This window comes from Boleophthalmus pectinirostris, unplaced genomic scaffold (assembly GCF_026225935.1).
Source record: "Boleophthalmus pectinirostris isolate CB_2022bp ecotype Guang Dong unplaced genomic scaffold, ASM2622593v1 HiC_scaffold_17, whole genome shotgun sequence".
Classification (NCBI taxonomy): Eukaryota; Metazoa; Chordata; class Actinopteri; order Gobiiformes; family Gobiidae; genus Boleophthalmus; species Boleophthalmus pectinirostris.
Genome location: NW_026571115.1, coordinates 31,094,551 through 31,113,033, shown reverse-complemented (window position 1 = coordinate 31,113,033; position 18,483 = coordinate 31,094,551). Strand labels below are relative to the sequence as shown.

At 41.0% G+C, this 18,483-nt stretch overlaps 2 protein-coding genes across 2 annotated transcripts in view; one reads left to right on the top strand and one right to left on the bottom strand.

The window, feature by feature from the left end:
- Positions 1 to 9,623, bottom strand: part of LOC110154944 (netrin-1-like) — a 125,852-nt gene extending 116,229 nt beyond the window's left edge. Inside the window, exons 1-2 of the mRNA XM_020918991.2 lie at positions 9,612 to 9,623; positions 4,527 to 5,529 (exon numbers count right to left, since the gene is read on the bottom strand). Of these exons, the coding sequence (XP_020774650.2) occupies positions 4,527 to 5,529; positions 9,612 to 9,623 (1,015 nt within the window). The remainder of the gene's footprint in view (positions 1 to 4,526; positions 5,530 to 9,611) is intronic.
- Positions 9,624 to 14,691: 5,068 nt separating this feature from the next.
- The window catches only part of spag9a (sperm associated antigen 9a), a 55,991-nt gene continuing 52,199 nt past the window's right edge, over positions 14,692 to 18,483 (top strand). The window contains 1 exon segment of the mRNA XM_055152887.1: positions 14,692 to 15,208. Coding sequence (XP_055008862.1) covers positions 14,906 to 15,208 — 303 coding nt within the window. The 5' untranslated portion in view covers positions 14,692 to 14,905.

Below are 18,483 nucleotides of genomic sequence, written 5' to 3'. Positions count from 1 at the left end.
TTAAAGGGGCGCTACGGTGTGCTGCTAAAATCATTCAGCACATGTGTTAGATTGTTTTTTTTATTGCTGAATTTAACTTGACGGTATGTGAGTGTGGTTTGTGGGAGCTAAAAGAGAAAATTGAAATTGGATTCAGAGGCGGTTAGAGAAGCCAAAAGTTGTGCTCGAGTAATATTGTTTTGAAGTACTCTTACTAAAGTAGAAGTACAAAGCGGTACAAGAAATCACTCGAGTAAAACGTTTGAGTGAAAAAAGTATTTGTTAAAGGTACTACTGAAGTAAGAGTAACTTTAAGAGTAACTGTCCGTGTATCATTCGTTCGCTCGTTTTTCAAAATAAAACCAAGAATAAGAAATCGAAAAAACAACTATTTTCTTCATTATTTGTCTCCAAAACCAAAATGTAAAAAACGGAAAACAATTTATTTTTTCATTTTTTGATTTTGTGTTTAAATGAGTAATGGAAAAAAGCGGATAATGGCCGTTTCCCGTTTTCCTTGACTTAAACTGCCGGACTGAACCAAGACTAAAACAGGACTGAACCAGGACTTAACCAGGACTAAAACAAGACTCAGGTCTCTGGTCTCTGGTCTTCTTTGTCTCTGGTCTTTAGTCTTTGGTTTCTTGTCTGGTCTCTGGTCTCTGGTCTTTGGTTTCTTGTCTGGTGTCAGAGCTGGTCTCTGGTCTTTGGTACCTGATCTTTGGTCCCTGTTCTCTGGTCTTTGGTCTCTGGTCTGGTGTCAGGTCTGGTCTTTGATCTTTGGTCTTTGGTCTCTCGTCTCTTGTCTGGTGTCACGTCTAGTCTCTGGTCTGGTCTCTGATCGTGTCTCTGGTTTCTGGTCTCTGGTCTGGTCACTGGTCTCTTTTCTGGTCTCTGGTCTTTAGTCTCTGGTCTCTGGTCTTTGGTTTCTTGTCTGGTATCTAGTCTTTGGTGTTTGGTCTCTGGTCTATTGTTTGGTGTAGGGTCTGGTCTCTGGTCTTTGGTCTCTGGTCTTTGGTCTCTCGTCTCTTGTCTGGCATCAGGTCTGGTCTCTGGTCTCTGGTCCCTGGTCTTTGGTCTCTGGTCTTTGGTCTCTGGTGTCGGGTCTGGTCTCTGGTCTCTGGTCTTTGGTCTTTGGTCTCTTGTTTGGTGTCAGGTTTGGTCTCTGGTCTCTGGTCCCTGGTCTTTGGACTCTGGTCTCTTGTCTCTGGTGTCTGGTCTGGTCTCTGGTCTCTGGTCTTTGGTCTTTGGTCTCTTGGTTCTGGTGTCAGGTTTGGTCTCTGGTCTCTGGTCCCTGGTCTTTGGACTCTGGTCTCTTGTCTCGTGTCTGTCTGGTCTTTGTTCCCCAGTCTTTGGTCTCGGGACTTTGGTCTCTAGTCTTTGGTCCCTGGTCTTTGGTCTCTGGTCTCTTGTCTGGCGTCAGGTCTCTTCTCTGGTCTCTGGTCTTTGGTCTCTGGTCTTTGGTCTCTCGTCTCTTGTCTGGCATCAGGTCTGGCATCTGGTCTGGTCTCTGGTCTTTGGTCCCTGGTCTTTGGTCTCTGGTGTCGGGTCTGGTCTCTGGTCTTTGGTCTTTGGTCTCTTGTTTGGTGTCAGGTTTGGTCTCTGGTCTCTGGTCCCTGGTCTTTGGACTCTGGTCTCTTGTCTCTTGTCTGGTCTCTGGTCTTTGGTCTTTGTTCCCCAGTCTTTGGTCTCGGGACTTTGGTCTCTAGTCTTTGGTCCCTGGTCTTTGGTCTCTGGTCTCTTGTCTGGCGTCAGGTCTCTTCTCTGGTCTCTGGTCTTTGGTCTCTCGTCTCTTGTCTGGCATCAGGTCTGGTCTCTGGCCTGGTCTCTGGTCTTTGGTCCCTGGTCTTTGGTCTCTGGTGTCGGGTCTCTGGTCTTTGGTCTTTGGTCTTTGGTCTTTGGTCCCTGGTCTCTGGTCTCTGGTCTTTGGTCTTTGGTCCCTGGTCTCTGGTCTTTGGTCTTTGGTCTTTGGTCTTTGGTCTCTTGTTTGGTGTGAGGTCTGGTCTCTGGTCTTTGGCCTCTGGTTTAGTCCCGGTCTTGGTTGAGCAATGTTAATATGAAGCACATTTTAATCCTCAAAACAGTGAAAATATCAAATGTTTTGCATTAAAAAAAAGTTTCCTTCCTCTGAATAAGCAACAAAACTGTAGCACTAACAAAACAATTCAGTAAAATATACAAAAAAAATCCTCTTAGCGATATATCGATACAGCAGCCCACGATATCGATACTGTATCATCACATTAAACAATACAATATATCGATATTTCCATCTTTGTGCACACCCCTACCAAGTAACAGAGTACTCTTACTTCAATAAAAAATATGACTCAAGAAAGCAAATACATTTATTGCAAGAAAGAAAGAACTAGACTCAAATTAAAACATGTTTTTATTGTTATTTTTTAATGTTTGTTGTATTTATCGTCCTGAAAAACGTGCATTGTTACTGTCTCCAGAAAGTTTTCTCAAAGCCAGAACTTGGACTTCAAATCTTTGGGCAAGACGTAACCTTCTCAAAAACTCAAACTCAAAAATAACCCCTCAGATATTTCAGAAAGTCTCAGATTGTAAGAAAAGAAAGTGTAAAGTGTGTACTGTTTACCCCGGGGCCCAAAGCAGCAAGGGGCCCTTCACAAAATCTGTAATCTGCAATTTTCATACAGAGAACGGATATTTTTGTTTTGTTTTTTTACTAGTTTGAATGGTTACAGGTTAAACAAGCAAACACGTGAAACAAGAGCAACCGTGATCTGAAAATGCACCTTAGTATGACTTTATAAGCACTTTTACAAACCCAACAGGAGATATTATAACGGCAGTAAAACTAAAAACGTGTCAAATTTGAGCTGTGAAATTTCGTCAGAGTTTTGTCAGATCCTGGAGACGTCGCAGAGGGAGTTTCGATTTCGACATTTGTAAATTGAGTCCACAAGGCCGAACGTTTTATCGCTTCCTGCTATTGTGTTGTTGTTTTTTTCAATTTCACATAAAAAATTGAATGCAAACAAAACAAAAGTAGTATTTTTTAGACTAATGAAAAAGCAAAGATAACAAAAATTCGCAAATAAACTTCTAAAAACTTCTTAAAATGTGACTCTGAAAAGAAACCTCAGATGTACTTTCCTTCTGATTCTAACTGTATCGTTTTTAACTTTTATAGGTTTATAGAGGCGACGTTGAGCACTTTTCACCTTTCATAATATTCTGTTTTTAATTGTTAATTGCTACGGCAACTGTGCTCATTTATCATCACTCTGAAGCCAACAACTTTTCCTTAGTTGATCCACCTTGTGTCGTACTTTTTGCATCTAAAGTAATATTATTTGAAGTACATTGCAATGCTACTTTACTTTTTAACTGTATATTTGTTTTGTTTTTAATAGACCTGTAATTATTGTTATTTATTTATTTGTTTTCTTTCTGATTACTTTTATAAAATATTATTAAAAAGGCGTCAACTTGTAACTTACACTTGATATACTTTACTGCTATGGATTTTGTTGTAATTACTTTTGAACAGTACCTTTTTTGGGCACATTTAATAATAGTGAAACAATCAAACAATACGGGTTGCTAATGAACTAAATGAATACTAAACTAACAAAAACAGTGACTTTTTAATGACTTTTAATGAGTGAAAGAAGAGCATCCTAATCACGCGTACCATTACAAGACCGTGCGTAACCGTGCCAAAGCCTGTAGCCTCCCACTGACACCGGGATGAGCACCACCAGCAGGCCGCCTCCGACTCCCCCAAACCCGGGACCAGGAGCTCAGAGGGCGGGTGGAAACTCACGGAGCTGTCGGTTGTTGTTGCTTCTACGCGTCTATTGTGCGTGCGCGTAAAAGACTGTGAACGCGCCAAAACCTCCTTCACGCACGAGCCATAATTGAGACATATCATTTTCATGGGGTCAAAAATGTCTAAAAACGCGCCAATCATCTTTTTACACTTAAGAGTTTACCAATAATGCGTAATAGAACACTGCTGTTGCCGTTTGGGGCCAGCTGCGCCAAGCGTAATTACGCACGGAACAGATGTAGCCTATTCTGATTTTCTTAAGCAGCTGTCTTACAATCAAACTTTGTTTTCGTGCGCACATGTAATTTAGGCTGCTGTGGAGTTTATTCAAGAGAGAAAATCACATAACTGTCTGTTTCTAGTTATAGGCTGATGTTACAAAATTTTTAAATATATACGAAATACCAGACATGCTGCAGTGATTTCATTTCATTCTAAAGTCATTTAAATTCTGATAAAATGTGCAGTTCTTCACCTTGTATGTGCTACAGCAAATACATACATCGACTATAGATTCATGATAAGTTAATTCTCATTTTTAAATTTTTGAAAGCTTCGAAACGCTTTTCAAACCTTTTCGGTATAAATGCGTAAAATGCTGTTTAATCTTGCACATTCTTTATTCCCAGCGCCTTTAAAAGCGCTGGTGAAACCCGGTGTCATTGGGAGACTGTGAAACCTGTTCTTAAACATGACACTTGTCCCACAGTGGACAGTGGAGCGCGTGGAGCGGAGCACTTACCCACACACTCGTTGGCCTCGCGCGCCGTGGCCCGCTGCCAGGGTCGGTCGTAGTGGAAGGGTTTGCACCTGTCACACTCGGGCCCCGCGGTGTTGTGTTTGCACTCGCACACCAGGTTTCCCTCGCGGTCTTTGACGCACTTTGACGCGTGTCCGTTGCACTTGCACCTGCCGCCCACCTGCAGATCCGACACGGCGTACGCGTACGAGTCCCGGGCCAGCTCCGAGTCGTCCTCGTTCTCGTCTCCAAACGTGTGCAGCCGGCTGAAGATCACCTTTATGTCTGTGGCCGTGACCCAGTCCTGAAGTACCGGGGAGTTGTCGAAATCGTGCGCGGAGGGGCGTCCGTCCAGCGTGCTGAAGGCGATGAGGCCGCCGCTCAGAGGGTGCATGTCCGTGTGCGAGTCCGTGCACACCGCCTCCTGCTCGTTCTGCTTCGTGATCACTGCGCGGTTCTGGCGGTTGTACATCTTCTTACACTGGGTAGAATAGTACTGGAAGGGCATCCAGGACTTTCCATAGTCCATGGACTTGTAGATGGCCATGGACTCGGGTCTGGGCGAACAGAACTGCAGGCTCACGTACGTCACCTCAAACTTCTTCCCCAGAGACAGCGTGAGCGTCACGTTCTGCGGGGACTGGATGTATGTCTCGGAGCGCCAGCACGTCAGGTTGTGCGGGTTGTTCAGGTCCGTGAGGTACGCGGCCGGGTGGGACTTCTTGGGGTCAGAGGCGTCGCACGTGTGGCAGTCCCGCGTGCGCTCCTCGCCCTTCTCGCTCACCACGCAGTACCGCGCCGCGGGGTTTCCGCACGTGCTGGACACGCGCACATCTTTCCCGAAAGCCGCGTTGACGAAGTCCGGGATGCACCTCCGGGGGTTGCCGTTCTCGTCGTAGCAGGGGTCCGGGGGAGAGGACTGCGCCGCGAACATGCTGAGCCCGTAGCCCCCGAGCGCGCGCCGGCTGCACGCGCACACCGTGAGCAGGGTGAACCACAGCTGCATCTTCACCTGTCTCCGCTCTGTGCCCCTGTCAGGCCGCTCAGGGTTCACTAACTCCGGGTCAAACTCCCACACTGCACCAGGGTCTGGTCCAGGGACTGAACCAGGACTGTAGCCTCTTCGCAGAAAACCAGGACTGCACCAGGACTCTGCACCAGGACGCTCCTCTGACGCGCCGCTCTGTCCTCACTTCTGTGTGTGAGGAGACAAACTATTCCGCTGCTGTGTCCACTCTCTGCCCTCACCTCTGTCCGCCTCCCTCCTCCACCCTCCCTCTCTCTCTCTCCCTCCCTCTCTCTGTCTGTCTCCCTCTCTTTCTCTCTCTCTCTTTCTTTGGTGCGCGGGTCCCATCGGCCCCTGTCCGCGCGCTCTCTTGTCGACAGTCTCCACCGTCAGGAAGAAGAGCGCAGCAGCAGCGACCCCTGGTGGAGAATATAGACACCACACACTCTTGTTTGTGCGCTCACACTGTCTGTAGGAAATTATTTTGTTTGTTCTAAAATTAGTTTATTATTTTTGTTGTCAATTACTAATTTAGTTAATTTGCATAATATATACTTTTTGTTAGGACAATATTATGTTTGTTAATTTGTTTAGTCTAATTTGCTACTATTTACTACCACTGTTGGGCAAGTTACTTTAAAACTGTAATGCGTTATTTATGACTTATTACTGTCATTTCAAAGTAATTAGTTACATTACAATATTACTGCATTTAAAATGTAAGGCATTACATTACTATTGCATTACTTTAAGTTACTCTCACCAAAATAACTGCGAAAATGCTGAACTTTTGCGCCGTATATGGACTGAACCAGGTCTAAACCAGGTCTAAACCAGGTCTAAACCAGGACTAAACCAGAGCAGAACCAGGACTGAACCAGAGCTGAACCAGGACTATAACAGGACTAACCTCGGACTGATTCCAGGACTGAAGAGGAGGACTAAACCAGGACTGAACTAGGACTAAAACAGGACTCACTGTCAGGACGGGCTCGAAGGTGACAGAAGGAAAAAGGACCGGCTTTGCTCTGCAACTCACGGAGCTACGAGCGGCTGTCACCCGGTTGCACTTTATGGACACCGTGCTCCACGGGCTTGCAGCCCTGATTTCAGCAACTATTTGCGGGTACCAGACCGGGTGCAAGACTCTGCTACAGCGCGTAACTTCTAACTTCCTTCAGCGTGTTCCAGAAGTCCAACTTTTTGTGCGATGGTTTGCATCTTCCTCTGTCTTTTGGGTGCGAGCGCAGGAGCCTTTGTCGGTGCAGAACGTTTCGTCGACATTGTGGGTTTTTTTCGGGAAGAAAACTTGCAAATGTACAGCACTTCGGACGACTGTTAACCAGGTCTAAACCAGAACTGACCCAGGTCTAAACAGCGTAGGAGTTCTGCGTCGGTCCTTTCGCCGCAGTTAACTGACGGTCTACGCGGGCGCGTCTCCGGTGTTTCATCGCTGCTGATATCGCGGTGATTTTAGCAAATTTGTATGAAGAAAAACCCACCACTTCCATCCAGGTTAAAAAAAAAGCATTGTAATGCGTGTTACTCACATTTGTACAGAGTAAAATATTAAAATTTTTTTCCCCTGTAATGCCACATTACTGCGTTACAGCAAAAAGCAATGCATTACTGTAATTTGTTACTTTTATAATGCCCAACACTGTTTACTACTAGAGATGTACCAATAACCGAAATATCGTGATATCGTATCATCATAGTTCTCACAATAATATCATGGATCATCACAATATATAGAATTACAAATTTTTTTGCTTAAATTAAGAGTTATGGTGCAGCAATGGATAAAAAAAGACAGAGGGAACTACATAGACCATGATCCTTTCCTCCATTTCAGTGCAGACTACAAGAAGAAATAACAGTTCTAACACTTTTAAGTCTTAGTTCTTTGGATTAAGTCTTGTCAAGGCTTTTTAAGAGGAAAAAGTAGAATATTAACAGTTTTGTTAAACCTCCACAAAACTATCGCAATAAATATCGTACCATGAGGTTTAGACCATGACGATATTGTAACGTGAGACTTGGATGTCGTTACACCCCTACTATTTACCTTTAGCACCTTTTCTGTTTTGGTTTATCTATGAGACGTCTAGGGGATAAAAGTGATCGACAGGCAGTGTTGGGAAAGTTACTTTTAAAATGTATTCCCCTACAGATTACAGATTACATACACCAGAATGTAGTTTGTAACATAATCCATTAAGATACTTCATGTGAGTAACATAATCTGAATACTTTGGATTACTTGATTTGCTGTAGAGAAGCAAAGATGAGGATAAAAAGCCCAGACTTTACTGAACCAAATTAAAAATATTATTGATAGAAGAGGAGGAAACACGATCCACGCAGCATGATTTAGTCCTGTTAAATCCTGGTTTAGACCTGATTTAGACATGATTTAGACCTGGTTTAGACTTGGTTTAGACCTGGTTTAGACCTGGTTTAGACTTGGTTTAGATCTGGTTTAGACCCGATTTAGACCTGGTTTAGACCTGATTTAGACCTGGTTTAGACCTGGTTTAGACCTGGCTTTAGACCTGGATTAGACCTGGTTTTAAACCTGGTTTAGACCTGGCTTTAGACCTGGTTTAGACCTGGATTAGACCTGGTTTTAAACCTGGTTTAGACCTGGCTTTAGACCTGGTTTAGACCTGGATTAGACCTGGTTTTAAACCTGGTTTAGACCTGGTTTAGACCTGGCTTTAAACCTGGTTTAGACCTGGATTAGACCTGGTTTTGACCTGGTTTTAGACCTGGTTTAGTGTCCGGCAATGAGTGGAATTATGAAAAAAAAAAAAAAAAAAAGGAATATAGCCCAAAATGTAAAAACAGGAAAATACCACTGTGTAATCCACTTATTTCAACAAAGTAACTGTAATCCAATTACCACTCACTGAAACAGTAACTGTAACTGAATACAGTTACTCATAATTTGTACTCTGATTACGTAACTCCGGTACATGTAATCTGTTACTCCCCAACACTATCGTCAGGTAGAGCAGAGTGCACCTGGGTGGGCCTATATTTTTTTAGCAGTCGACAGCAGAGGCCTTGGTCACGTGTGCCCAACCAGGTAGTTGTTTGTCTGCGAAACTGGAATAAATCTTGGAAATACAGCTCTGGTTATGGACATTGATTTTGTTTTTTCCTTCACTGCGTAAACCACAAACCCATGGTGCTCAAAAGAGACGATCTGAGTTATGTTTAGTTCTGGGTTTGCTCATCGCTTTTGTTTATTACTTTTATTTGACAAATAGTCCACAATCTAAAACATGTGAATACACAAAGAGATCTTGTTCTAAAAACATCCGGGACATTAGGTGCACTCACTGAACGTGGTGTCATGAGCCTCGTTTGTAGCTCTGCCCGTTATCAGACAAAGAAAACAAGAATGCTGCTGTCAATGATTTCAACTTAAATCAAGTCTACAGGAAGTGCTCCACTGTGTTTTTAAACTCCACACACCTTCACTAGAATCATTTGGATGATTTCAGCCCTGGAATTACCAATCTCTACTGAACTAAAGGTAAAAGGAGCTACTTAAACGCGTGCGAATGAAACAAAACACAACTTCAGGTCTGTTTTCGAGGAGGTAACAACATTATGACCTGACTTAAAGCTCACAAGAGTCAATTTCATGTAATATAGTAGCTTGTATTAACCTGAGTTAAAATAAGGAAAAGCTCTCAGGACCAAAACCTCAAGACTTAAGATGGGTTTAATTCCTTGTCCTGGTTTGAGCCCAGTAATATTAAAGATGCACTGTGGAGTCTCCATGGAGATGTTACTGATCCACACTAAGGCATTAACTTTGTCTATCTTGCATTTATCTATAAAAATGTTTTTATTGCTCAGATACCTTGGAAAACGTGTATTCTTACTGTGAGCGGGTTTGCCTCTCTACAGATCTGACCTGTAACTTGTTCCCATGGAGATAGACAAGTCATGCCATCCTCTAGGACAGGGGTGTCAGACTCAGATTCATAGATGGCTAAAATAAAAACTGGGATTAAACTAAACTAAATATTTCTAAATATAACTAAATATTTCTTTAAAAATTTCACCAACCTCTGCATGTTTTTTCTCTTTTTCAAGATATGTAATGTTAAACCTTTTCTTATTAAAATAAATGTTTAATAATAGTTTTGCTTAAACACTGAATCCAGAACAACATTATATATATATATATATATATATATATATAATATATATATATATATATATATATATATATATATATATATATATATATATATATATATATATATAATATATATATATATATATATAGCCAAACTGGAAGAGTGGCTTCAACAGATACCGGGAAAAACAATGGACATCTCAGTCCAGAAAAGTGCAGTACTGGGAACAGCAAAGATACTGCGCAGAACTCTCAAGCTCCCAGGCCTCTGGTAGACGACCCGAGCTGAATGAGGGTGAGAGACCAACCACCGTGGAAGGTGAGAAACACATATTATATATATATATATATATATATATATATATATATATATATATATATATATATATATATATATATATATATATATATATATATATATATATATATATATATATATACAATTTTTTTAAATAAATAATGTCTCTATAGTCTATCTGTAGCTTTTGAACTCCTTTTATTTTTTTTTATTTTTTTTCACAACCCAACAACCAGTCAAAAATAACAACTTGGTTCAATGAATCTGTTAACTATGAACAGTCAAGAATCATAAAGAAAACATTCATCCAAGCTCAGTTTGTTACACTGTGATTTACTCTGATGTACGTAGGTCCAAAGCAGAAACAAATACTTGGCATCTTCTTAGATACAAGTTCATCAAAGTAGTTATATTAGTAGTATTAGTAGTATTAGTAGTAGTAGTAGTAGTAGTAGTAGTAGTAGTATCACTATCATTATTACTATTATTATTAGTAGTAGTAGTAGTAGTAATGGTATTAGTAGTATTAGTAATAGTATTAGTATTATTATTAGTAATAGTAGTAGTAGTAGTAGAAGTAGTAGTAGTAGTGGTAGTAGTAGTAGTAGTAGTAGTAGTAGTAGTAGTAGTAGTAGTAGTAGTAGTAGTAGTAGTATTAGCAGTAGCAGTAGTAGTATGTAGTATTAGAAGAAGTAGTAGTAGTAGCAGTAGTAGTAGTAGTAGTAGTACTATGTAGTATTAGTATTAGCAGTAGTAGTAGTAGTAGTAGTAGTACTTGTAGTATGTAGTATTAGTATTAGCAGTAGTAGTAGTAGTAGTACTTGTAGTATGTAGTATTAGTAGTAGTAGTATTAGTAGTAGTAGTAGTAGTAGTAGTAGTAGTAGTAGTAGTAGTAGTAGTAGTAGTAGTAGTAGTAGTAGTAGTAGTAGTAGTAGTAGTAGTAGTAGTAGTAGTAGTAGTAGTAGTAGTAGTAGTAGTAACAGTAGTAGTAGTAGTAGTATTAACAGTGTATGTCATACTGGTACAGCAGTCAGCAGGCAGCTCTAATACACATTTGATATGAGCTTGTGGGCCAAATATAATTATATTTTGGGCCAAATTTGGTCCCGGGGCCTGAGTTTGACATGTCTGCTCTAAAACATCCCAGGAAGAACCAGGAAGACTGTGATCAGTACGAGCGTTCACGTTTTTTTATGGTCAGATTGTGTTGAAATAAAGCAGAGATTTAAGTCTAACCCCAAATGTGATTTAACTCCATTCTCATTCTCATTCTCACTCTCCTTGTCTGCAGTCGCATCTAGAAACCAGCAGATGGCGCCAGACAACTAGCCATGACAGCACTTTAGTTTGGGTGAAATTGCACATTTTCCTCTTGGCTCATCTTCTTTCTTTTCCATCACCTCCTTTTCTTTAGTGATGTTACTGCTTTGTCTGGAAAGTTCCACAGTATGGCATTAAACATACGTCCCTTTAATTTATCAATTTAAGTGGGGGCTTTATTTCCAACAATATCCCTAAACATTTTCACTGTTTTGATTATTAAAATGTTTGTGTTTCATATGAACTTTGCACAAGAAGTGGTTTAACAAAGACTTTTAGTATCATAGCATGATTTAGCCTTCATGATTTACTGAACTGTATCGAATTGATTTGAAATATATGGTATCGTATCACAAGTGCACTATATAGAGATATATATCGCATCGTGGCCTATGTATCGAGGCATGTATCGTATCGGTAGCTTCTTAATGATACCCAGCCCTAACAGGGACTGAAGGTGGAAATGAGCGTAGTTTAATGTTTTTATGTGCATTGTTCCTGATAAATAAACACATAAACTAAACTAAACTAATTCCCCCCCTGAGCTGCAAAGGCTGCACTAAGGAAACTGTGTCTCAGATCACATGGCCCTGACCTGTGGGGTGCCTCAGGGGTCAATCCTGGGCCCCCTGTTGTTCAATCTCTACATGCTGCCATTAGGCCAGTTAATAAGCAGCAATAATGTGTCCTACCACAATTATGCAGACGACACTCAGATCTACGTCTCTCTGGCAGCAGGAGACTATGGACCAGTGGAGTCACTTGGTCACTGCATCCAACAGATCAGTGTGTGGATGCAAAACAACTTTCTCCAGCTAAACTCTGACAAGACTGAAGTCATAGTGTTTGGTCCACAGAAACAAAGGGACAGTGTCAGCATCACCTCCAGTCTCTCTCTCTAAAACCTTCAAATCAGGCAAGAAATCTAGGGGTAATAATGGACTCAGACTTGAACTTTAACAGTCACATAAAATCAATAACATCTGCAGCCTTTTACCATCTAAAAAACATAGCAAAAATCAAAGGTTTACTGTCTAAATCAGACTTGGAGAAACTTATCCATGCCTTTGTCTCCAGTAGGTTAGATACTGTAATGTTCTGCTCACTGGTCTCTCCAAACGAGCTGTGAGACGCTGCAGAACATCCAGAACATCCAGAACATCCAGAACATCCAGAACATCCAGAACATCCAGAACGCTGCAGCTCGGGTCCTTACTCGAACTAGGAAGTACGAGCACATAAGTCCTGTGCTCAGGTCTCTGCACTGGCTCCTGTGGCTCAGAGAATAGAGTTTAAAGCAGCTCTGCTTGTGTACAAGTGTCTCCATGGCCGAGCACCAAAGTACATCTGTGACATGTTAGTGTCATATGAACATCTCACACTCTGAGGAGCTCAGGGACCGGCCTCCTGCTGGTGCCCAGAGTCACGACTAAACAAGGGGAGTCAGAGTTTCAGGTTCATGCAGCTAAAACCTGGAACAGTCTGAACATGTGAGACAGACTCTTCTGTGACGCTGTTTAAATCCAGACTCAAAACATTTCTGTTTAACTGTGCATATAACTGAAAGATTTTCATTCCGCACTCTTCTCTCCAATTTATGTCTCTCTTTTTAATTTTAATCTTCATGATTATTTATGTTTTGATTTGTTTTTATTATGATTTTAATATATTTCTTATTCTGTAAAGCACTTTGAATTACTTTGTGTACGAATTGTGCTATACAAATAAACTTGCCTTGCCTTGCCTTGCCTGCACTATCCCTGACTCGTGATTGGCTGCAGGTTCTGGGGTTTAGGTAAAGACCATTTGGATCAGAGAGAGGGATTTTAGGTTTAAACCAACTGGATTTTTAGCCAGGCTGGTGCAACCTAGTGCCTCCGCTCGATTTAATATCTCTCCAGCGACTATGTCAGGAATCGGAATATACTAGATGGTTTGCAAAAACCCCGGAAAAGCAAGTTCGGGCACCAGCCAATCAGCTGAGCTCGAGGATTTAAAGCCAAAACAAAGAGAATGTTTGGTAAATTTAATCAAGGGGAAAGATGTTATTGCCCTTCTTCCTACGGGATTTGGCGCATTACATATGTCACGACCAAACAGCAGCGATTGGTTAAATTAAAAAAGTACCCACCTACCGTCAAGTGAACGAATCCTAATCCTACGAGGTCAGACGGTTTCCACAAAGTAAAACCGGCTGATGAATCATGCATCTCTGCACTAGGCATGGGACGATATTGAAATGTGGTGTCACGATCATCATGGCCAAAATAATTGCGATTAAGTTTGTATCACGATAATAAATTATTAAAGCTGATGACAGTTTTAAAATGTTGTGGACATGAAGAATTACAATTGTCATATCATGAATAGGTTCCATATTTAAATAGCTGTTATAGTCAACTGCGATTATCTTTGTTGCCGAATATCACGATTATAGAAAATGTCCCACAAACGATTATTGTTTACCATTTTTTAACACGATAAACGATATTATTGTTTATTGTGTGAAAGTGAAACTTATAATGATTGGATAATCATCTTAAGAATGAAAACACCAAATTATAACATAAATGAAGGTGATATCATGTGCAGTGTTTTTGTACAATAATTAATTAAGAATAAATCAGTATTTTCAAAAAACATTTTGAACATAGTTACCTTGGATTTGGTCACATTTTATGTTTTATATTTTATCACTTATCTTTCCATTTTATTTTTACTTGTGCATTTACATTTATATAAGTATGTCTTATTTCACACTTTTTTTTTGTTACTTATTTTGAATTTATTATTACCATTTATATTTTTGCTCACTGTTTTATATTTATTGTGATGTTTGAGCTACTGTGTCCAAATCATTTCCCTTGTGGATCAATTATGTTTGTTAATTTTAAGTCTGTGGTGCCTTAAAATCAAAATCTTACATGCAGTTCCTTTAATGCCATATTGTGGAACATTCCGGACAATCAACAAAACCAACAAAAATGAAGACAAGCACACCGAAAAGCTGCACAATGTACCTTTAAACGCAGCTTATTGATTTGATTTTCAATTGAAATCAAATAAATAAAATAATAAATCGGCTGTGGGCGTGCGTAAAGTCGCGCCGTGGCGTCATGACGTGATGTGGTCAACAACAACTCAGCTGTTCTGATGTCGCCTTCACTGCGCACTCGGAAACGGGATACACGAAATATAACACAGGGGATTTTAACTATTTTAAACATATTTTTATTCACTGAAATACGTATTTGTCAACATTTATTTATGGTTTTTGTCTGACTATTCCGTGTTAGTCTAAAAAAAACGAGAAAGATTTTGAATTAAAGTAAAATCGTTGAATACGCGCAAAAAATGACGTTGTGGCGTGGCCCCTGAACGCACCACGAGACAAGCGAAGGAAAAAAAAAAAGGGGAGAAAGGAGGAAGACATCCACCACCACGTAGCCACCGTAGCATCGTAGCGGTCCCGCGGTCCTGCCCCGAAATGCGCCCGCTTTTACGCACTCGCTGATCGGCCCGGAGTGTCTCCTCTTACGCGCGGGACACTTCCACGCTCCCACGCCCGTCCTCGATCGGGAATCATTGGCCCGCAAAGATGGAGCTGGAGGACGGGGTTGTGTACCAGGACGACCCCGGGGGTACGTCCGCGATGATGTCCGAGCGCGTGTCGGGCCTGGCCAGCTCCATCTACCGGGAGTTCGAGCGCCTCATCGGTAAGTACGACGAGGACGTGGTGAAGGAGCTGATGCCGCTGGTGGTGGCCGTGCTGGAGAACCTGGACTCGGTGTTCGCGGAGAACCAGGAGCACGAGGTGGAGCTGGAGCTGCTGAAGGAGGACAACGAGCAGCTCATCACCCAGTACGAGCGGGAGAAGGCGCTCAGGAAGCACGCCGAGGAGGTGAGCAGGCGCGCGGGGAGGATTTGGGGACGCGCCCGAGGGGGTCTTGGTGCGTAACCGGAGGCTCCGTTTGGGGGTCGTACTTGTGGATTAACTTGCTATACACGTGGGTTCGGCGGGCTTCATCCTCTCTGGCTTCATCATCTTCAGCCTGGATGTAAACAACAGGGGCCAGGCGCGGGCACGTCACGTCAGACCAGACCCCCATGGCCCTCTTTGTACGGACAGGGACCATTGTTTTTGTGTTTTTCAATGGGCCTGGGTACAGTGGAGGGAAGGGTTTGAATCGGGACTGAACGAGTTAAACAGGGCTAGACTAGGCTAGGACTAAACTAGACTAAACAAGGACTGAACCAGGACTTAAACTCTAGGTAATTTACAAGTAATAACGAATGCTAGAAGTACTAAACCAGGACCTAAATCTGGTGCTCAATCAGTATCTTGAGATTAGAACTAAACCAGGACTAAACTAGTCCTAAACGAGGACTAAACCATTATTAAACCAGCATTAAATCAGGACTAAAACAGGACTAAACTAGTCCTAAACGAGGACTAAACCATTATTAAACCAGCATTAAACCAGGAATAAACCAGGACTAAACCAGCAGTAAACTAGGATTAAACCAGGAACATATCAGCATTAAACCAGGACTAAATCAGGACTAAACTAGTCCTAAAGGAGGACTAAACCATTATTAAACCAGGACTAAATCAGCAGTAAACTAGGATTAAACCAGAACTAAACCAGAACTAAACCAGAACTAAACCAGGACTAAACCAGGACTAAACCAGCTTTGAACCGGGACGAAATCAGGACTAAACTAGTCCTAAACGAGGACTAAACCATTATTAAACCAGCATTAAACCAGGACTAAACCAGCAGTAAACTAGGATTAAACCAGGAACATATCAGCATTAAACCAGGACTAAATCAGGACTAAACTAGTCCTAAAGGAGGACTAAACCATTATTAAACCAGGACTAAATCAGGACTAAACTAGTCCTAAAGGAGGACTAAACCATTATTAAACCAGGACTAAATCAGGACTAAACTAGTCCTAAAGGAGGACTAAACCATTATTAAACCAGGACTAAACCAGAACTAAACCAGGACTAAACCAGAACTAAACCAGGACTAAACCAGCCTTGAACCGGGACGAAATCGGGTCTAAACCAGGACTAAAACAGCATTAGACCAGGACTAGACCAGGACTAAATAAGGTACTGTACATGTCATTTTTAGCAGTCTGTACTTTACTTAAGTGCATACATTTTACTTTTACTTCACTACATTTACGAGCAGGTATCTGTACTTCCTACTCCACTACGTTTTTGAACAGGACTGAAAAGTAAAAGTATTTATATTATAGCTTGAGACCTGCTGAAAAGGCCGATGGTTTATTTTGAACACATTTGTATTTTGTTTAACCAAAAATAATAACAGCTAGGAAAAAAACACAAAATTCTGCATAAATCCGTTTCAGAATCACTGCATTTTGAGTTTCATTAGATCTCAAAATCGGAAAAAAACTAAACAAAACTTATACGTTACGTTTTTTAAGAACGCTTTTAAACATGTACTTTAATACTTAAGTAGATTTTTTTTCATGTAATACTTTTCGTTTTCCTTGCTCTTGCATCTGTACTTTTACTTAAGTAACAAAATTGAGTACTTCGTCCACCACTGAACTAAACAAAGACTGAACTGTAAAATTATGGTGGACTGGGTTGGTCCCGTTTTAGCAGTTTTGATTTTTAGTTTGTGCGCCAACTAAATCAGGACTAAACCAAACCAGGGGACTACATGAAAACCAGTTCCCCAGTCCTCCAAACTCAACACAGAAGTAAAATTTAATTATTTTTAAATAGTCTGTAAAGAAAGCCGGTGTGGTGACTCAGCTTTTTCATTCACTGTAACACGTGTGTGGCATATTAGAGACCAGAACGGACTAAAAATAGAAATTATAGACCTATAAATAGCTTACAGTACATCTTAAACGCTGCTGGAGTAAAACTGGACACGTGGTTCATCTGGTGATTTTTCTGAACGGTAAAACTACGGCTTAAATACAAACATATGTGATTGAGATTTCGTGCCATAAGATTTCAAGAGACAAAAATTCCACAAGGCTGTAATCCTGTGTGATTTTTACCCCCTTTGGATTGAACAAAAAAGTGAATCCGTGAGTTGAACCCGTGTATCATTTGTTCATTTGTTTTTCAAAATAAAACCAAAAATAAGAAAACATAAAAACAACTATTTTCTTCATTATTTGTGTCCAGATTTGTTTTTTCAGTTTTCGGATAACGTCCGTTTCCTGTTCATGTGACTTAAACTGCGATGCGACTTTTGCGCCGCACAGGACTGGACCAGGACTGGACCAGGACTAAAACAAGAGGACTAAACTTTGTGGACACCCTGCTCCACAAGCTCGGGGTTCCATCTCTCTCTCAAATCCAAAATCAGTCCTGGTTTAATCCTGGTTCTGGTTTAATCCTGGTTGAGTCCTGGTTGAGTCCTGGTTGAGTCCTGGTTGAGTCCTGGTTGAGTCCTGGTTCAGTCCTGGTTCAGTCCTGGTTTTAGGTCCTGGTTCAGTCCTGGTTCAGTCCTGGTTCAGTCCTGGTTCAGTCAGTCCTGGTAGTCAGTCCTGGTCAGTCCTGGTTAAGTTTCACAGTTTAAGTGATCTGTTTTTTCCATTATTCCTTGAAACACAAAAATAAAAACTGAAAAAAAAAAAAACTAATCGTTATCCGTTTTTTCATTTTGGTTTTGGAAACAAATAATGAAGAAAATAGCTGTTTTTTTGTTTTCTTATTTTTGGTTTTATCTTGAAAAACGAATGAACGAATGATACACGGATTGAGCTGCATCTTTTGAGAAGCTGTAGTTCCAAAACGCACTGCTAGAATGACAACGGAAATATTAAATGAAGTAAATATAAATTCTGGAGCAAACTTTGGGAACTAAACTGGACCATTTACATCTTTGAAATTATGTCAAAATCTCTTCTTGCCTCACTCGTGGACCCAGTCTTGTGTGTCGTCTTGTGTGACTTATGTGATTTTACAGTGTTTAACCTCGGGCACTTGTAACAGCTGCACCGTGCATGACTGCCCCAAATGCCAAGGGTAAAGGCTTTAGTAGCTCCACTTTGCATTAGGGATGTAACAATATTAATGTTGTAATATCGTAACATTATTATGATATGCATCTCATGGTACAATATTTATTGCAATATTTTTGAGAAGCTTTTAAAAATACCTTGAGAAAGCTT